The sequence below is a fragment of the Loxodonta africana genome, chromosome 3 (assembly GCF_030014295.1).
Source record: "Loxodonta africana isolate mLoxAfr1 chromosome 3, mLoxAfr1.hap2, whole genome shotgun sequence".
Taxonomy (NCBI): domain Eukaryota; kingdom Metazoa; phylum Chordata; class Mammalia; order Proboscidea; family Elephantidae; genus Loxodonta; species Loxodonta africana.
In genome coordinates, this window is record NC_087344.1 from 55,067,601 (window position 1) to 55,084,016 (window position 16,416).

Below are 16,416 nucleotides of genomic sequence, written 5' to 3' on the forward strand. Positions count from 1 at the left end.
GAATTCATCAGCCTTTGCAGCCTGTGAGCCAGCAGCCTGCCGTCTTACCTGCCGATCTTGGATTCATCAGTCCTTACAATTACATGAGTCAGCCTGATGCCTGACCCATGGACTTGGGACTTGCCAACCTATACAACCACATGAGCCATTTCCTTGAGATAAATCTCTTTCTCTACCTCTCTCTCTCTCTATATATATACACTTCACTGGTTTTGCTTCTCTAGGGAACCCAGCCTAAGACACTGTAGATGTAACTTCATTTGGAAATAGGATTTCCTTCATTATGTTAATAAGGCCATATAAATGTAGGATGTGTCTTAAAACCAATCCCTTTTGAGATATAAAAAAGCAGATTAGGCACAGAAGGAAGCAGGAATGGGGGAAAAGATGGATGGCATGTGGAGATCTCCAAGGAGTGACAAGACGAACACTAGAGAAGCTAAGACAACGATTTTTCCCCAGAGAGCAAGAGAAAACCTTGCCAGAGCTATGAATTCAGACTTCTAGCCTCCTAAACTGGCGTTCCTTGGAAACTCTCCTGGGCAGTTCTACTCTGTCCTATAGGGTCGCTGTGAGTCAGAATTGACTTGATGGCAATAGGTTTGTTTTTGGTTTTTAAACTGTGAGAAAATAAATCACTGTTTGTTGAAACCACACAGCAGTATTTCTGTTATAGCAGCACTAAGAACTCCTTATGTCCAGATGTGGACAGACAGGTCTTTGGGACAGTACCCTTTCACATGTGTTGGGGAGGTGCCCACTCACAGTCAGGTACGCAAACCCCCACCCCCGCAGACAGAGCACGCCCTGCAGCTGTGAGTGGGAACTTAGCCAGCCAGCTTGTGGGCAGGGCAGCGGAGGTGGGAGGGAGGAGGAGTCTCCTTTCTAGGGCATGTGTCACCTGCCTTTTGCCTAGGGGTACTGCCCTGGCACTGCCCTGCCAGTGTGCATGGCAGCTTGAAGCTGGGGCCTGCTCCTGGAGCCTTAAAAGCAGATCACGGACCTTGTGAGCCCCATGTCGCTGGCCTCCCAGAATCCAGAGCATGGTAGATGGGGCGCAGGTCAACCCCAAAGGGTTCAGGAAGAAGGTGCTGGATAGACACCCCTCTGGATGTGGGGCTTTTTGCTTCAGGGCCTCCTCTACTTGGAGAACATCCAGGTACGTGCCTGCTACCCTGGATGGAATCCTCTATTGAGGGGGCAAGGTTTGGGTGGTGGGAGACTGGCTTCTAGAATCCATTTCTCCAGAAAGGAGAGCTCTGATTCTCAGAGTGATGGGCTGAGACATATCACTGTACTTTTAGGGCTGGAAGGGCCTTAGGGGTCATCTAATCAAACCTCATGGGGCACTTGAGGCCCAGAGAGGCTAATGGATCTGCCTTCAGTTACTTGGCATTTTGGAAGCAGAACTGGGCCCAGAACCGAGGAAACTCATCTCCAGGTTCAAGACCCAGCCACCAGGTTGGGTTGCAGCTCACTGTCTCAGGACACTATGCAGAAGAAGGGTTGGCTCTGATCCAAGATGGTAACCCAACCTCAAGAGATGGTGAGCTTCCTGTCTTGGAGCAGATGCAGGGTGGTGTCCTGCTCAGAGTGGGAGGCAGGGAGGCTCTGTTCCTCCAGGAGGAACAGTGCAGGAAGGGAGGTGATTGGATCTTTCTGGAGGAGCTAATCACAGGGCTGGGTGCCAGCAACTAGAAGATCTGGGACAGTGCTGATGGAGCCTGTAGCGAGGCACAAAGGGTGCAGCAGGCCTAGAACTGCAGGACGGTGGAGGGGATAGACTCGAGATCTGGGTTTCTTCCTCTCGCAGGTCTAGCCTGAGTATGAAGGAGCTCTTCACCATTGCCATTCTGGCCAGCAGCGGTGAGTAAAGGCTCTGAGGAAGACTCCTCCTTCTCTCCCCTTCCCAGCCCTTCTCTGTGAACTTGAGCGCCAGGGCTTGAATTCCAGTGACTGAGTGAGACCTTGGACCTGTCACTTCCCGTCTCTGGGACACTACTTCCTATTTCAGCCCTCTGCCAGGTTTCATCCTCCCTTCTGGGGCTGTTTACTCCTCACCTGTAAACACGCCAGGGTCAGTCACTTTTATGAGCCTCAAGGGGGCAGGTCCAGAGCTGAGCAAGCGTTGTAAAATTGTGGTGTTTGCTGGTGTTTTGCTTGGGTACCCCAGCAAAATCTAGGTGTTTGTGTGCATAGAAGTGTGTAATTGTGAATGTGTATACCTGTGGACATAAAGTAATGGGTTTGTGTGTGGGTATTCAGCATATGTCTACTGTGTGTGAAGGTGTGTCTGAGCATAGGGTTGTATCTGTGTGTATAGCACATGTGAATAACATGCGTCCCTGTTGGCACCTGAGTGTGTGAGTATATTTGTGTTGACCGATGCAAGTGTGTATTACTTGATGAGTATGTGTCAATAAAATGTGTATATGACTGTGTTGTTTTAGTCGCCGTCAAGTTTGCTCTGACTCATGGCAATCTTATGTGTACCAGAACAAAATGTTGCCCAGTCCTACACCATCTTCATGACTGCTGGTACGTTCAAGTCCATTGTTTCGGTTACGTTCAAGTCCATTGTTTCGGTTATTGTATCAATCCATCTCAATGAAGGTTTCCCTCATTTTCGCTGACCCTCTACTTTACCAATCAAGATGCTCTTTTTGAGCGACTGGTCTTTCCTGGTAACATGTGTAAAGTAAGTGGGCCAAAGTCTTGCCATCGTCACTTCTAAGAAGCATTCTGGTTGTATTTCTTCTAAGACTGATATGTTCCTTCTTTTGGAAGTCCACGGTGTGTTCAATACTCTTTGCCAGCACCACAATTTACATGCACGTAGGTATGCATATATCTGCATATGAGTGTGTATGTAGGACTAAGTGTGTGGATGTGAGTGAGTGCACAAGAAAAGACAAATCTTCACATGTAATAGATATATGGTAGAGAAGGTTGAGAAGAGTTCTCTCCCTGGTGGTACTCCAGGGTACCATGGATCAAAGGGAGCCACCCTATGGTATTGTCAAGTGAGGCTTCTGACAGAGATCTGACCCTTGTCACACATCCAGATGTTGTTGGGTGGCAGATGAGTCAGGTACATGAAATGTGGACTGAATCTCTCACTGACTTTTTATACAGCCAGTTGAACTTTGCCAGAACACAGAGTGGCTTGAAGAAAAGAAATACATACCAGAAACAAACAAAATGTAATAAGGTTAAATTTGGCCAGACACGAGAAATTGTTGGTTGATTTCAGGCGAAGGGACCTGTTATTTAGAAAACAGTGGTTAGGTCAGAGCCTTTAGCTTGACCGAACACAGACTTTGTTACTTGTATTTGGAGAGTAAGTATGGACAAGCGCTCAGCTTCAGGCCACTGGTTCTCCCTTGGTATGGTGTGTGTGTGTATATTTGTGATGTGTGCGTGTGTGCAAGTATGAGTGTGAGAGAGTGTGAGAGAGTGTGATGTGCGGGGTGTGTGTCTATGTGTGAACATGGGAGGTATGTGTGCATGTGAGATGTATAAGTTGTACGTGTCTGTGTATGAGTGTATATGAGTGTGTGAGATGCGTAAGTTACATGTGAGGTATGTGGGAGTGAGTGTGTGTACAAGTGTGTGAGGTTGGTGAGTGTGGGTGTGTGAGGCATGTATGTGGGAGTTTGTGAAGAGTATAGAGGTAGTGGGAGGTGGGGAGTGTGTCTGTTTGAGGTGTGAGTGTATGAGCCGTGTGTGTGTATTTCTGTGTGTTAGGTGTGTGTACGTGTGAGGTGTGAGTGTATGAGGTATATGTGTGTACGTCTGTGTGTTTCTGTGTGTCAGGTGTGTGTGTGTGGGTGAGGTGTATAGAGGTATGTGAAGTGGATGAATGTGTGTCTGTATGTGAGGTGTGTGTGAGAGAGAGAATGTGTGTGTCCACTGTCTGTGTGACCGGGTAAGTTTCTCACTTTTCTTCTTGTACAACATGGGAGAAGTTGACGGTCAGGGAGTTCTGAAGGCTGAGGCTGCACCCCGCCCCCCGCCCCCCCGCCCAGGGTAACATCTGCACAGACAACGGGCAGGGGGAGATGGGAGGGAGGGTGGGGGCTTTTCAGGCTGAGGGAGCCAGGAGGACGGGCCCTCACAGATGTGAGTATCACCTCAAGGCACTGCCTGGGCCAGTGCTCCACACGCATTCATGACCTCACCTGAATTCCCTGTGCTCTGCACAGGGCATGTCATTACCCCCAGCCCTCAGACTTGGGAATTGAGGCCAAAGAGGTTAAGTGACCTGCCCAAGGTCCCACAGTACCAACTGATAAACCTGTTTTCAAAACCAGGTCTGTCTGCCTCCTGCACCGCTTTGCACACATTTTACTGGAGCAACAAGAACCCAACAGAGTGAGAGGAAGGGGATGGGGGTGAGAACTCACTATCTGGCAGGCACCCTCTCAGCTCCTTTCACCTACTTTCTATTGAACGGCCATTTTAGGCCAAATCTCCTTTTGCAGGTCAGGAGACTCAAACTCAGGCCCCCTGAATGCGGGGTCCTCTCTCTCCCTGCCCTGGACCCCAACTTAGACATTTACATGGCTTTAAACCACTCTCTTTAAAGTTGTCTTTCATTTCTCCCTATTCCTTCCTCATCTCCTCTCCTGTTTGCTGCCTGTTCTCTGTAGTGACAAAAACCGCGAAGCCAAGAGGCGGGAAGACTCAGGTGGGGCGAGAACCCCAACATCAACTCTGAAGGGGAGGGAAGGCCTGGGCCAGAGCCCCAACAAGTCCCGAGGGGTGGTAGGTGGAGGCAGTGAGGGTCTTGTGTGCGCCAAGCCCCATGTTGAGCAATGCCTACCTGATCTGTCAAGGGTGGGTTGCTATTCCCATTGTACAGATGAGAAAACAGAGCTCTAGGGAGTTTTGACTGGGCCCAGGGATTTGACTCTGAGTCCTTCTTTTTCCTGCCTGGCCAGATAGATGCCTCTGCTCCCAGCTCTGTCTGCCATCAAAGTCTGTGCTCTTCTCACTTAGGCACATCGAGCTGGTGAGATGTTGGACAATCACATCTCAATAAGCAAGCAGGCGTGGCTTTTGGGATTCCACTCAGCCTTGTTTCTGGAATTCTTGGCTTCCTTCCTCTCCTGGTATATTTCTTGGTTCAGGCTGCGGATCAGGATGGGGAACGTGGAGAGTGGAGGGGGCACCTAACCCCGGGCACAGCTGGAGGAGCCCAGAGGGCTGACAGGCCTGGTGGGAGCTGTGCTGCGGGATGGAGAACACCCCAGCTCTGGAGCACCCAGCCTGGGCTCTGGGCCTCAGTCTCCTCATCTGTGAAATAGGGATAATAATAGCACCTCTTAGGGCAGCCGAGAGAGCTCAGCGAATTAATACTTGGAAGAGGTTTTGGACAGTGCTGGCACAGTGCAAGCCCTCCACAAATATCATGGTTATTGTCTCAGGATTGTGAGGGCTTAAGGTACTTACATGGGTGCCACACTGGACTTGGTACTTGAGCTCACAGCAGGCCCCTTTTTTCTCTTGCAGTTCTGTCCGTGGCCCAGGGCAGCCTGTTCAACCTCAAGTCCATGGTGGAAGCCCTCACGGGGAGACACGCCATCTGGACCTTCGTGGGTTATGGCTGCTACTGCGGACTAGGTGGGCGAGGCCTGCCTATGGATGGGGTGGACTGGTAAGTTCTGGGCTGACTCGGGTGGGCAGCAGAAGGTCACTCTTATCTCCACTTCTAAGAAGTGGGAAAGGGCCCTTTCCCTAAAGGACAAGGCTTGTGGGATGAGTTTGTGGCCAGGAGCCTGTCCTTTGACCTGTGGCATGTCCAGCTGTCTTAGACATTTTCTGTTGTCCATCCCTAAGGACTCATGCTTGAAGGCATTTGAACTCCCACTCTCACTAGGAAGGGACCTTTGACCTGCCCAAAAGTACACATGGGAGCAATGTTCACACAGCTAATGTCCTACATAGGCCAGGACCATGCCCTCCACCCCCATCAGACTGGAAGTGCTGGAGGACAGGGGCTATGCTTCCTCCATTAGACTGGGAGCTCCCAGAGGCCACGCCTTTCTTCTGTTCCTGCCTCCCCAACAGCAGCTAACATAAAGTTTGATATCACTGGGAGCCTAATAAATGCATGTTGGCCAATTGACTTCACTCCCCTGGAGGTGATGGAGATAGCCTCATTTGCTTCCTGTCCCCCAAACCCCCATCTCGACTGGACCCTCCAGACCTTTGTCCCTCTCTGGCCATCATGCATAGCCAGAGACAGCCTCTGTGTATAGTCAGCACTCCCCTGATGTTGGCTCCCTCCCACCCTGATCACACTGCTGGACCCCTGCCCTTCCTGCAGCTGCATCCAGGGCCCCAAGGGAAAAACTGGGAGCCCTGAAAGGATAGGACAAAGAGGCAGGATCTCAGACAGAAACTGGGGTGCTGGCCCCAGCCCGCCACTGCCTGGCTATGTAACCTTGGGTAAGTAATTGCCCCTTTCTGGGCCTCAGTCTGAGAGTCTGACCAATGAGGGACTGGACAGTCGATCAGTGTCTCTGCCAGTGGAAGGATGGGGCCCCACCTCTCCTCTGCCCGCCCGTAGGTGCTGCCATGCCCACGACTGCTGCTACCAGAAGCTCTTTGACCTGGGCTGCCACCCCTACGTGGACCCTTATGAACACACCATTGAGAATAATACAATTGTCTGCAGTGAGTCCCTCTGTTGCTATCCGAGACCTGGGGGAGGACTATGGACTGCCAGCCCCACCCACCTGTGGTGGGGCCGTGAGTAGGGTTGCCAAATGAAATATGGTTAAATTTGAATTTCAGATAAACATGAGTAATGTTTTAATATCAGCATATCCTAAATATTGCCTGGGATATACTTACATTAAAAAGTTAAGTATTCATCTAAAATTAATTCGTATGAGTACAAAGTGAATTAATATCAGTAGAAAATGAAGTATTAGTGTAAGTAGGACCCATACAATGTTGGGGACATATTTACTCTAAAACATTATTGGGTGCTTATCTGAAATTTAAGTTTAACTGAGTCTCCTGTTTTTGTTCTATTTTGCTTTTTTGCTAAATCCAACCACCCTAGCCATGAGGCCCCGGCAGGTCTCTCTGATGTGCTCAAATCCCCAAGCCTGGGCTGGACACTGGGTTCTCCATTCCCACAATTCTTAAATTTGGGGGAGCTTAGGGAAAGGTGCTGGTTCCATGGGTCTGGGTAGGGTCCAGGAATTCACGTTTTTAACCAGACCCTAGGTGATTCTGAGCCTACTCTTCTGTGAGCCAGACTTTGTGAAACCCCAGACTGGAAGTTGGGAGCTCTGGGCTTGGCCTCTGTCTCCTCACTGTGTAAACCTGGGCGAGACTCTTTCCCACCTGGCCTCACTCTTCTATGAGTACACTGAGGGCTTTGGGTCAGAGCAGATCTCTCCCTTCCAGTTCTGTCATTGGGACTGCACCCGGAGAGGTGGCCCATCACAATGCCCCGGTGTTCCTAGGGGTTCAGGGTCTCAGAGCCAGGCCTGGCAGTTCTCCCCTCATTGGTGGTAAGCTCCCCATTCCTCAGATGACAGATGCATGAAAGCAGCATCCAAGCTAACAGGCCCAAGTGTCCCTGCTCCACCTCCCTCGAATGCTCCTCTCTAGGGTCCCACCCCTTGCCCCGTCCCCTGTGCAGCTGCTGGGCTCTCTTTGCCTCCTTGTCTTAACCAGGCTCTGCACGTTGTTCTTTCTGATGGCTCACAAGCAATGCCAGCTTTGCAAAGAAACTCAAATCTCCTGTTCTCTGGAGAAGAGTCTGGTGGGGAACTCGGCCCATTTTGGACCACTTGGGAGTCCAGGACTCTGTGGTTCCCGTATTCTGCTGTTCAAACATAGGAGAGGGGAGAAGCTGGCTTGAGAGAGGGGTGTCCCCTCATTAAAGGGGTTCAAGGCGAGACAGACTCCCCCACCCAGAAAGACAATGGGCTAACCTAAAGCAGTGGTCTTCACGCTGGGCTCCAGGGACTTCTGGGGGCACCAGAGTCTGCTACCCCACAGGGGGTGTCCCTGAGTGGTCCCACTGGCTCTTTAATGTATTTTATATATTAGGTCATTTCTCTCTCAGCTGTTTGCTATATCATCCTTCTGCAAAGAGTTTCATCGAAGAGAAAGAATCCTGCTGCTGGGAGGGTTGAAAGTTTGCAAACCATTGACTTACTCAGTGGTTCTCAAAGTGTGTTCCTTGGACCACTATCAACAACATCACCAGGGAAATTGTCAGAAATGCAAACTGTTAGATCCACCCAGCCCTGCTGACTCAGAAGCCCTAGGGGTGGAGCCCAGAGGTCTGTGTTTTAACAAGCCCTCCCGCTGATTCTAAGGCACATTCAAGGTTAAGAACTACTGGGCTAGATGATTTCTGGAAGCTAATAATGACAACAACAGCAGCAGACACCATGTATTGAGCACGTGCTTAAGAAGCCCTGGAAACCCTGGTGGCATAGTAGTTAAGTGCCACGGCTGCTAACCAAAAGGTCGGCAGTTTGAATCTACCAGGCGCTCCTTGGAAACTGTATGGGGCAGTTTTACTCTGTCCTATAGGGTCACTATGAGTCGGAATCGAATCGACTGCAACGGGTTTGGTTTTTGATTTTTAAGTAGCCCTGGTGGTGCACTGGTTTAACACTTGGGTGCCAACCGAAAGGTTGGTGGTTTGAACCCACCAGCAGCTCTGTGAAAGTAAAGACCCGGTGATCTGCTTCCGTAAAGTTTACAGCCTAGGAAACCCTACGGGGCAGTTCTACTCTGTCCTATACGGTTGCTCTGAGTCAGAATTGACTGAACAACACCTAACAACAAGTGCTAAGCTTTGAATTAAGCTCATTCCAAACATTTTCTCACTCAAACCTTTCCACCACCTCCAGGTGGGCATTCTGAGGCTCTGTGATTGAAGAAGGAGGCCAGGGAAGTACAGAGTCACTAGTCTGGGGATGGTGGCTCCTGACACTTCAGACTACGTCCCAGCTCTGCTTCTAACTCACTGGGGGACTTAGGCAAGCCCACCCTCCTTCCTAGGCCTCAGTTTCCCCCACTGAAGAAATGCCTCAGTGACGATGTTGGACTCCAGGGCTTCTCCGACTTCAGCCAGCATCAGAGTTACCTGGAAGGCTTGCTCCTCAGGTCTGGGTGCTGTCGGCAGTTGATGTGGATGCCTCTGGCCTAGGACCCCCTTTTGAAAAGCACAGGACTCCAGGAGTCTGCAGTCTCGCTCTCTCTCTCCCCTCGTCCCAGATGGGCTGCCATCCCCTCACCCACAGCCTTTGCCCTCTCCCCATCTTCTGCAGGCGAGCTCAACCAGACAGAGTGTGACAAGCAGGCATGTGAATGTGACAAGAGCATCACTCTGTGCCTCCTGAACCAGTCGTACAACGAGACGTATCGCAACTACCTCAATGTCTACTGCCAGGGCCCCGCACCCAACTGCAGCATCTATGAGCCACCCCCTGAGGAGGTCACCTGCAGACACATCTCCCCAGGACCTCCGGTGCCTCCCTAGCACCCTCTTTGGTCTGAGAGAGAATTGGGGTTTCTGGTTTCCAGATCAGGTGTTGGGGGGTACAGGTGGGGAGCCCAAAGGCTATTCTGCTGTCTCCTCAATGAAGCCTTCAGCAGGCCCAACCCCTGCTCTAGCCCAGAAAGCCTGGGCCCTGGCCCCTGCCCCTCATGGCCCTCCAGCTCAGCAGCTTGGTGCGGCTGCTTCTGCTGCTGGTCCCAGACCTGGAAAGAAGCATGTGGCCTCCACTTGAGCATGAAGGCAGAGGCCTCAGAAAGAGGAGTCCTCCCACACTGCCCCAGCTGGATGTCCTCAGCCAGGCCCTCAAGGCTGGACCAGGGTGCCCCTGGCACAGGCCCCAAGCTAGGACCAAGACCCCGGGTAGTGCTGGTCCTGAGGCCTGGGATCTCTGCTTTGGGGCTCTTGTGGCTAGCTGAGGCCCCACTCACACAACAGGTGGCCCCACCTTGGGCTTCATTGAAGTAGCATGGGAGGCCAGGCCCAGACACCACAGGATGGCCACTAAGCTTAGTGTCCCAGTCCCCAAGTCCTGCCTCAGTTCCCCAAAGTGCCCAGAGCAGGGGCTCTGGCAGAAGCCATGTGCATAGCAAAACTCCCCTAGGTGCACAGGGACTAAGATAGGGTTCCTCAGGTGCCCCCAAAATACACAGATGTCTCCTGCTACGCACACATGTGAAGATACACCTCACTCTGCCCTCAACCCTGCACTGCTTGGAGGGGCATCCCGACTCCAGGTCCTGACAAACACCAGAGGGGTCAGGCCTAGCCCTTCAGATCCTCCCCTGCTCCCCCACTTCAGGTAGCAGCCAGGACAGGAGGCCGAAGGGCCCCTCTCTCCCTGGGCTGCATGCAGGGCACAGCCCTCTGGAGGGGAAGAGGCTGAGGGCTCCGTGAGGGGGAAACAAACTCAGCAACAGGGGGCAGGGGGAGAGTATGGGGGCGGAGAGGCAATGGGAGGGAGCAGACAGAGGTGGGAGAAGATGGGGGTCAGACATCCAGATGCCTAGTGGCCGCTCAGCAGGGAAAGCAGAGAAGTGGGTGGGGGACAGAGGAGCCCTGGCAATGTGGAACCTCCACAGCCCGTTCATGTTTGGGGCCTGTGGGACTGTGGGATTGTGGGCAGAGGTGGAGGAGGACTTGGGCCTCAGTGGGGCCAGCTCTTCTTGACCCTGCACCCAGCACTGTCCTTCCTCCAGGTGCACCTGCCCTGGTGCTCCCTTGCCTCAACCTTGAGTTCAGGATCAGCAGCCTCCAGATGGCCAGTCCACCCTGCCTCACATCTGCCAGCTCCTTCACCAGGTGTCAACCCCGAGGACCCTCTGCAATGGAGAGGATGCCTATGCAAAAGGTTTCAGGGATGAGCAGAAGGCTCACCACAAGGCAGCTTCAGAACTCCAGCCTTCAGGACTGAGGATAAGGCTGTGCCCAGGGTCAGCTGCCACTGTGTGCGGAAGAGACCGTGGGGTCCTGAGGCCCTGCCGCCTGCTAGCTGTGGTGTGACAGTTGTGGTGGCCTGTGTTCCCTGGCCCCGACCTTTCCACCCTGAGATATCCTCAGCTGGCCCACATCTCTGAGCTGAAGCCCCACCAAGCCAGGATGGAGCTGGGAGGGGTACCTGGAGGTGGTGACTGCAGAGGCCTTGGCCCCTTACCTGCCCCTCAGCCCTTCCTCCGGAGAGCCTGGTGTCTGGTTGCGCCATCTCCACATGTGCATATCCCCTACTTCTGAAGGTCAGGGTCAGAGAGCTGGGGTGAAAACCTGCTCCTAAGAAGTCCTGCCCATCCCCCGTCCCACCCCAGACTCCTCACCCCCTCCTCAAACCAATAAAGGGTTTCTGCCTCAAGTCCTTACTTCTGGGTCCTCCTTGGCATGGCACCCACGGGCCAGGCATTGCGGGGGTGGGGAGGGGATTGCCGTGAATCACCCCGGGGTCCCAGCTCTGGGGCAGGTGGCTTCCTGATACCCAGCAGCTGGCACGGCCCACCCCCTCCCTGCCCCAGCAGAGAGGCAAAGGTGGAAAGTGGCACTGCAGCCACGAGCCTGCGGTCCACGGTAGGACAATGACATAGTCACTGAAGCTAAGTGCTTCCCGGGCCTCAATCTCAGCAGGGTTCTCCCTCCACCCCACTGTTTTCTGTTGAACAATTGAGGCCCAGAGAGGGAAAGCAGCTTGCTCCAAGTCCCACAGGTGATAAGGGGTGGGGCTGGGGTCTGACTCCTCAGTGTCTGACTTTTAGTCCCTCTTCCTCACCCCTCCTTAATGATGACCCAGCTGCCGACCAGGAAAGTGGGAGGAGGGACTGAGACCCTGACTATCAGCCACTTGGGGTTCTCCTCCCAGCTCTGCTGCTAACATAGGTCGAGCCTTGGTGATCCCAACTGTGAAATGGGAAGACATCCCTGCTCTGAAGGGTCATAGGTTTGTCGTGATAGCCCACCGAGACAGCAGGCAGGAAAGAGATTTTCAAGATGATGGATGGGGGGTAGTGGGTTAAGGTGGGGCAGGGAGATTGTTACCATTGTGGTCATGAGTTTGGAGGCCAGATACTCATTACAGTGGGACTGTGACAGAGAGATCCGGGTAAGGACATGACCAGGTGGCAGCAGGGTCCTCGGTCCTAGTCCTATCTAGTCCCTGACTCAGGCTTTTTCCCATGGACAGAGTGACCAGAGCAGCTATTTCAAATGCTCCCCAAAACCATGCGCTTTCCTGGGGACCTTGCAGAGTGATTTCTGGGGAAGGGGCAGGCTGAGAAGAGCCGGCTCCGCTCCCCACTCCACACTCAATCTTCAGTCGGCAGCCCTGCTTTTCCTGGATAAGATTCTGTAAGAAGAAAAGAGATCTCCCAGATTAAAAAAAAAATGTTTGAAACCACCAGACAAGATCACCCACTGATTCCTTCACTCCATGGACTTGTGCTGTGGTCTCCTGTGTACCAGGCATGGTGGTGTCTTGGGGGAGACCAAACTCAAACATAGCCTCTGCCCACAGGGAACCCACAGTCTGGGAGGAGGCAGCAGAAATGTGAGCCAATGACCATGACACATGCTGCCAAAGGGTGTCGTGGGGGAACAGAGGGGACGAAACTCCAAGTCTGTCTGAGCAGTCCTGGCAGGGACCCCAAAGGCAGGGGCCTCTCTGCTGAGCCTGAGGATGAGTGGGATAAGGGGTGCTTCTGCGAAGGTGTATTTGGGGTCTCCTTGGAGGTGGAAAGGAGGAACAGGGGTTGCAGTTTTTGAGGAGGGTGCTCCTTCCTTCTGCAGCTTGGAGGTCTCCCTTTCTCAAGGCTGTTGATGACCCCTCCCAAGTTTCAGTTGCTGTCAGGTTAAGATCAGCTCCTGATGTCCACATGTGCTCCATAGGGTTGTCAATGGCTGGTTTTTTGGAAACAGATCACCGGGTCTTTCTTCTGAGGCACCTCTGGGTGGACATGAGCCTCCAAGCTTTCAGTTAGCAGCTGAGGACAGTAACCATATGCACCACCCAGGGACTTTGGGTCTTTTACGCTAAGGCTTGATATGAGGGGGCTGCCTTTGCTCCTCACTGGCCTAGGGGCTGCCATCTCTCCTCAGACCTTAGTTCAGCTTTCTCCATTCTCTGGAGAATCACTGCACCCACCTTCCCACCCCTCAGTTCTTCAGGTACTTGGTGGGGCACTCCAGAGTGGCAGCCAACTGTTTTCTAGAACTTGGGCGACACCTGGTGGCCATTATTGGTCACCACTGCTCCATAGCTACCGCCCCTCTGCTCCTGCACCCAAAGTGTTGAGAGCCTCTGCTCCACGCTGGCAAGGCCCAGAGAGTACAAGGAAATGGTCAGCATCACCCTCACCATCATCCTGTCATTGTCACAAACGCTGCTTCTCACAAAGAACAGCCCTTAAAACAAAGAGCACAGACTTCGTGGAACTGTGGCTCTGTGCCTCAGGCAATGTGGCTTTGGAGAAGTCACTTCACCCTCTGAGTCTTGAGTCCCCAACCTATAAAATGTGGATAATAATGAAGCACAGGTCATGGAGTTTGAGGATGAAATGAGGTTATGAATGAGAACACTCTGACACAGGGCCTGGCATGGAGAGCAGAAACTGGGAGCTGGTGAGAGTACCCTTAGCTGAGTGTGTTGGGCAAGGAGCCACCAGGGCCAGGTGGGCAGAGAGCAGCAGGTAGAAGGAAGGAGCTGACGGAAGCTGATTGGCCATGACATCCTCCCTGTTATGGATTGAATTGTGTCCCCCCAAAATATGTGTTGGAATCCTAACCCCTATACCTGTCGTTGTGATCCCATTTCAGAACAAGTATTTTCTCTGTTATGTTGATAAGGCCATATGTCTTAGTTATCAAGTGCTGCTATAACAGAAATACCACAAGTGGATGGCTTTAACAAAGAGAAGTTTATTCTCTCACAGTCTGGGAGGCTAGAAGTCTGAACTCAGGGTGCCAGCTTCAAGGGAAGACCTTCTCTCTTTGTCAGCTCTGGGGGAAGGTCCTCGTCATCAATCTTCACCGGCTGTAGAACTTCTCAGCCCAGGGCCCCCAGGGCCAAAGGACATGCTATCCTCCTGGCTCTTGTTTCTTGGTGCTATGAGTTCCCCCTGTCTCTCAGCTCACTTCTCTCTTTTACCTCTCAAAAGAGATTGACTTGAAACAAAACCTAATCTTGTAGACTGAATCCTGACTCATTAACATAACTGCTTCTAATCCAGCCTCATTAACATCATAGAGGTAGGATTTATAACACACAGGAAAATCACATCAGATGACAAAATGGTGGATAATCACACAATACTGGGGATTAGGGCCTAGCGAAGTTGACACACATTTTGGGGGGACACAATTCAATCCATAACACCGTATCAGTGTAGGATGTGCCTTAAACCTAATCACTTTTGAGATATAGAAAGAGCAGATTAGGCACAGAAGCAAGGAAGCATAAACCATTGAAAGGTAGATGCCACGGAGAGGTGGCCAACGAACAGGAGAACACCAGGGCTAGAGAAGCTAAGACAAGGATCTATCCCAGAGTGGACAGAGAGAGCCTCCCCCCAGAGCCAGTGGCCTGAATTCGGACTTCTAGCCTCCTAAAATATGAGAAAATAAACTTCTGTTCATTAAAGCCACCCACGTGGGATATTTCTGTTATAGCAACACTAAGAAACTAAGATCGTCCCCAAAGTGGAAACCTGGCAGAAGATGAAACTGTTGTTTAGCAAGAAAATCTAACTCCCTGTTCTTGGGTGCAAGGGGGAGAGGGAGAGAGACAGGGGGAAGAGGAGGGGAAGGGGGCCACGAGGAAGGATCCATGAGCACTTCTTGTCCCCAGCTCACAGCCAGGCACCTGACGCCTTGCTGACCCTGGGCTCAGCTGGGCTTGGAAGCTGTCACTTCCTCACACTCGTAGAGACGTGACTGTGATGCTGAGAGGCGGCCCTTCCTCCCCAGAGGTTGGCACAGCAACGCTGGCTGTCAGCTTCCCCGGTTGTGGTTTTCTAACAAGAAGCTGATGCCACCAACTGTAACAATAAGCAGAGTTCTAGAGAGAAATACCAAGGTGGCTCCCAGCCTCAGCAAGCAGGGGTGCCCATATTACAAGGCACAGACACACTGCCCTGCCAACCACAACTCTGCTGCAATGCTCCCGTCCCACCTGGGCACAAAGACTGGAGTCTCAGGATACTAGGGCCCAAATAAGAAGAACTGGATTTATTCAGCACTTTCTGTATGCAGGGCACTGTGTGCAGAACTTGGTGTGTGCCATCTCATTCAACCCTCTCATTAACCCTACCAGGTACCAAATCACTAGTTACCACTGAGTTGATTCCGACTCCTGGTGACCTCATGTGTGTCACAGTAGAACTGTGCTCCATAGGGATTTCAATGGTGATGTTTTAAAAGCAGATGGCCAGGACTTTCTTCTGAGGTGCCTTCGGATGGACTCCAATTTGTAACCTTTTGGTTAGCAGCCAAGCACCTTAACTCTTTGCAGCACCCATGAACTCCAGCCCTACAAGGTTGTTGTTGTTGTTCTTAGGTGCCATTGAGTTGGCTCTGACTCATAGCGACCTATATACAACAAAATGAAACACTGCCCTGTCCTGCGCCATCCTCACAATCATTGTTATGCTTAAGCAGTCACTGTGTCAATCCATCTCCTTGAAGGTCTTCCTTTTTTTTTTGATGATCCTCCACTTTACCAAGCATGATCTTCTTCTCCAGGTACTGATCCCTGTTGATAACATGTCCAAAGTATGTAAGATGTAGTCTTGCCATCCTTGCTTCCAAGGAGTGTTCTGGTTGTACTTCTTCCAAGACAGATTTGTTCGTTCTTTTGGCAGTCCATGGCATGGCAGTCCGTGGTATATTCAAAATTCTTCACCAACACCACAATTCAAAGGTGTCAGTTCTTCTTTGGTCTTCCTTATTCTTTGTCCAGCTTTCACATGCATGTGAGGTGATGGAAGATACCATGGCTTGGGTCAGGCGTACCTTAGTCTTCAGGGTGACATCTTTGCTCTTCAACACTTTGAAGAGGTCCTTTGCAGCAGATTTACCCAATGCAATGTGTCTTTTGATTTCTTGACTGCTGCTTCTATGGCTGTTGATTGTGGATCCAGGTAAAATTAAATCCTCAATCTTTTCTCCGTTTATCATTAAGTTGCTTATTGTTCCAGTTGTGAGGATTTTTGTTTTCTTTATGTTGATGTGTAATCCATACTGAAGGCTGTGGTCTTTGATCTTCATTGGTAAGTGCTTCAAGTCCTTTTCACTTTCAGCAAGCAAGGTTGTGTCATCTGCATAACGCAGGTTGTTAATGAGTCTTCCTCCAATCCTGATGCCCTGTTTTTCTTCATATTATCCCATCTTTTCAAATTATTTGC

General features: G+C 51.5%; 1 protein-coding gene across 1 annotated transcript; it reads left to right on the forward strand.

The window, feature by feature from the left end:
• Window positions 1-875: 875 nt before the first annotated feature.
• On the forward strand, window positions 876-11,357 carry PLA2G2F (phospholipase A2 group IIF). The gene is made up of 5 exons (XM_064281407.1): window positions 876-1,159; window positions 1,814-1,866; window positions 5,515-5,659; window positions 6,575-6,681; window positions 9,312-11,357. Exons 1-5 carry the CDS (start codon window positions 1,044-1,046, stop codon window positions 9,521-9,523), a joined length of 633 nt encoding a protein of 210 aa, XP_064137477.1. The 5' UTR covers window positions 876-1,043; the 3' UTR covers window positions 9,524-11,357.
• The last annotated feature ends 5,059 nt before the right edge of the window (window positions 11,358-16,416 follow it).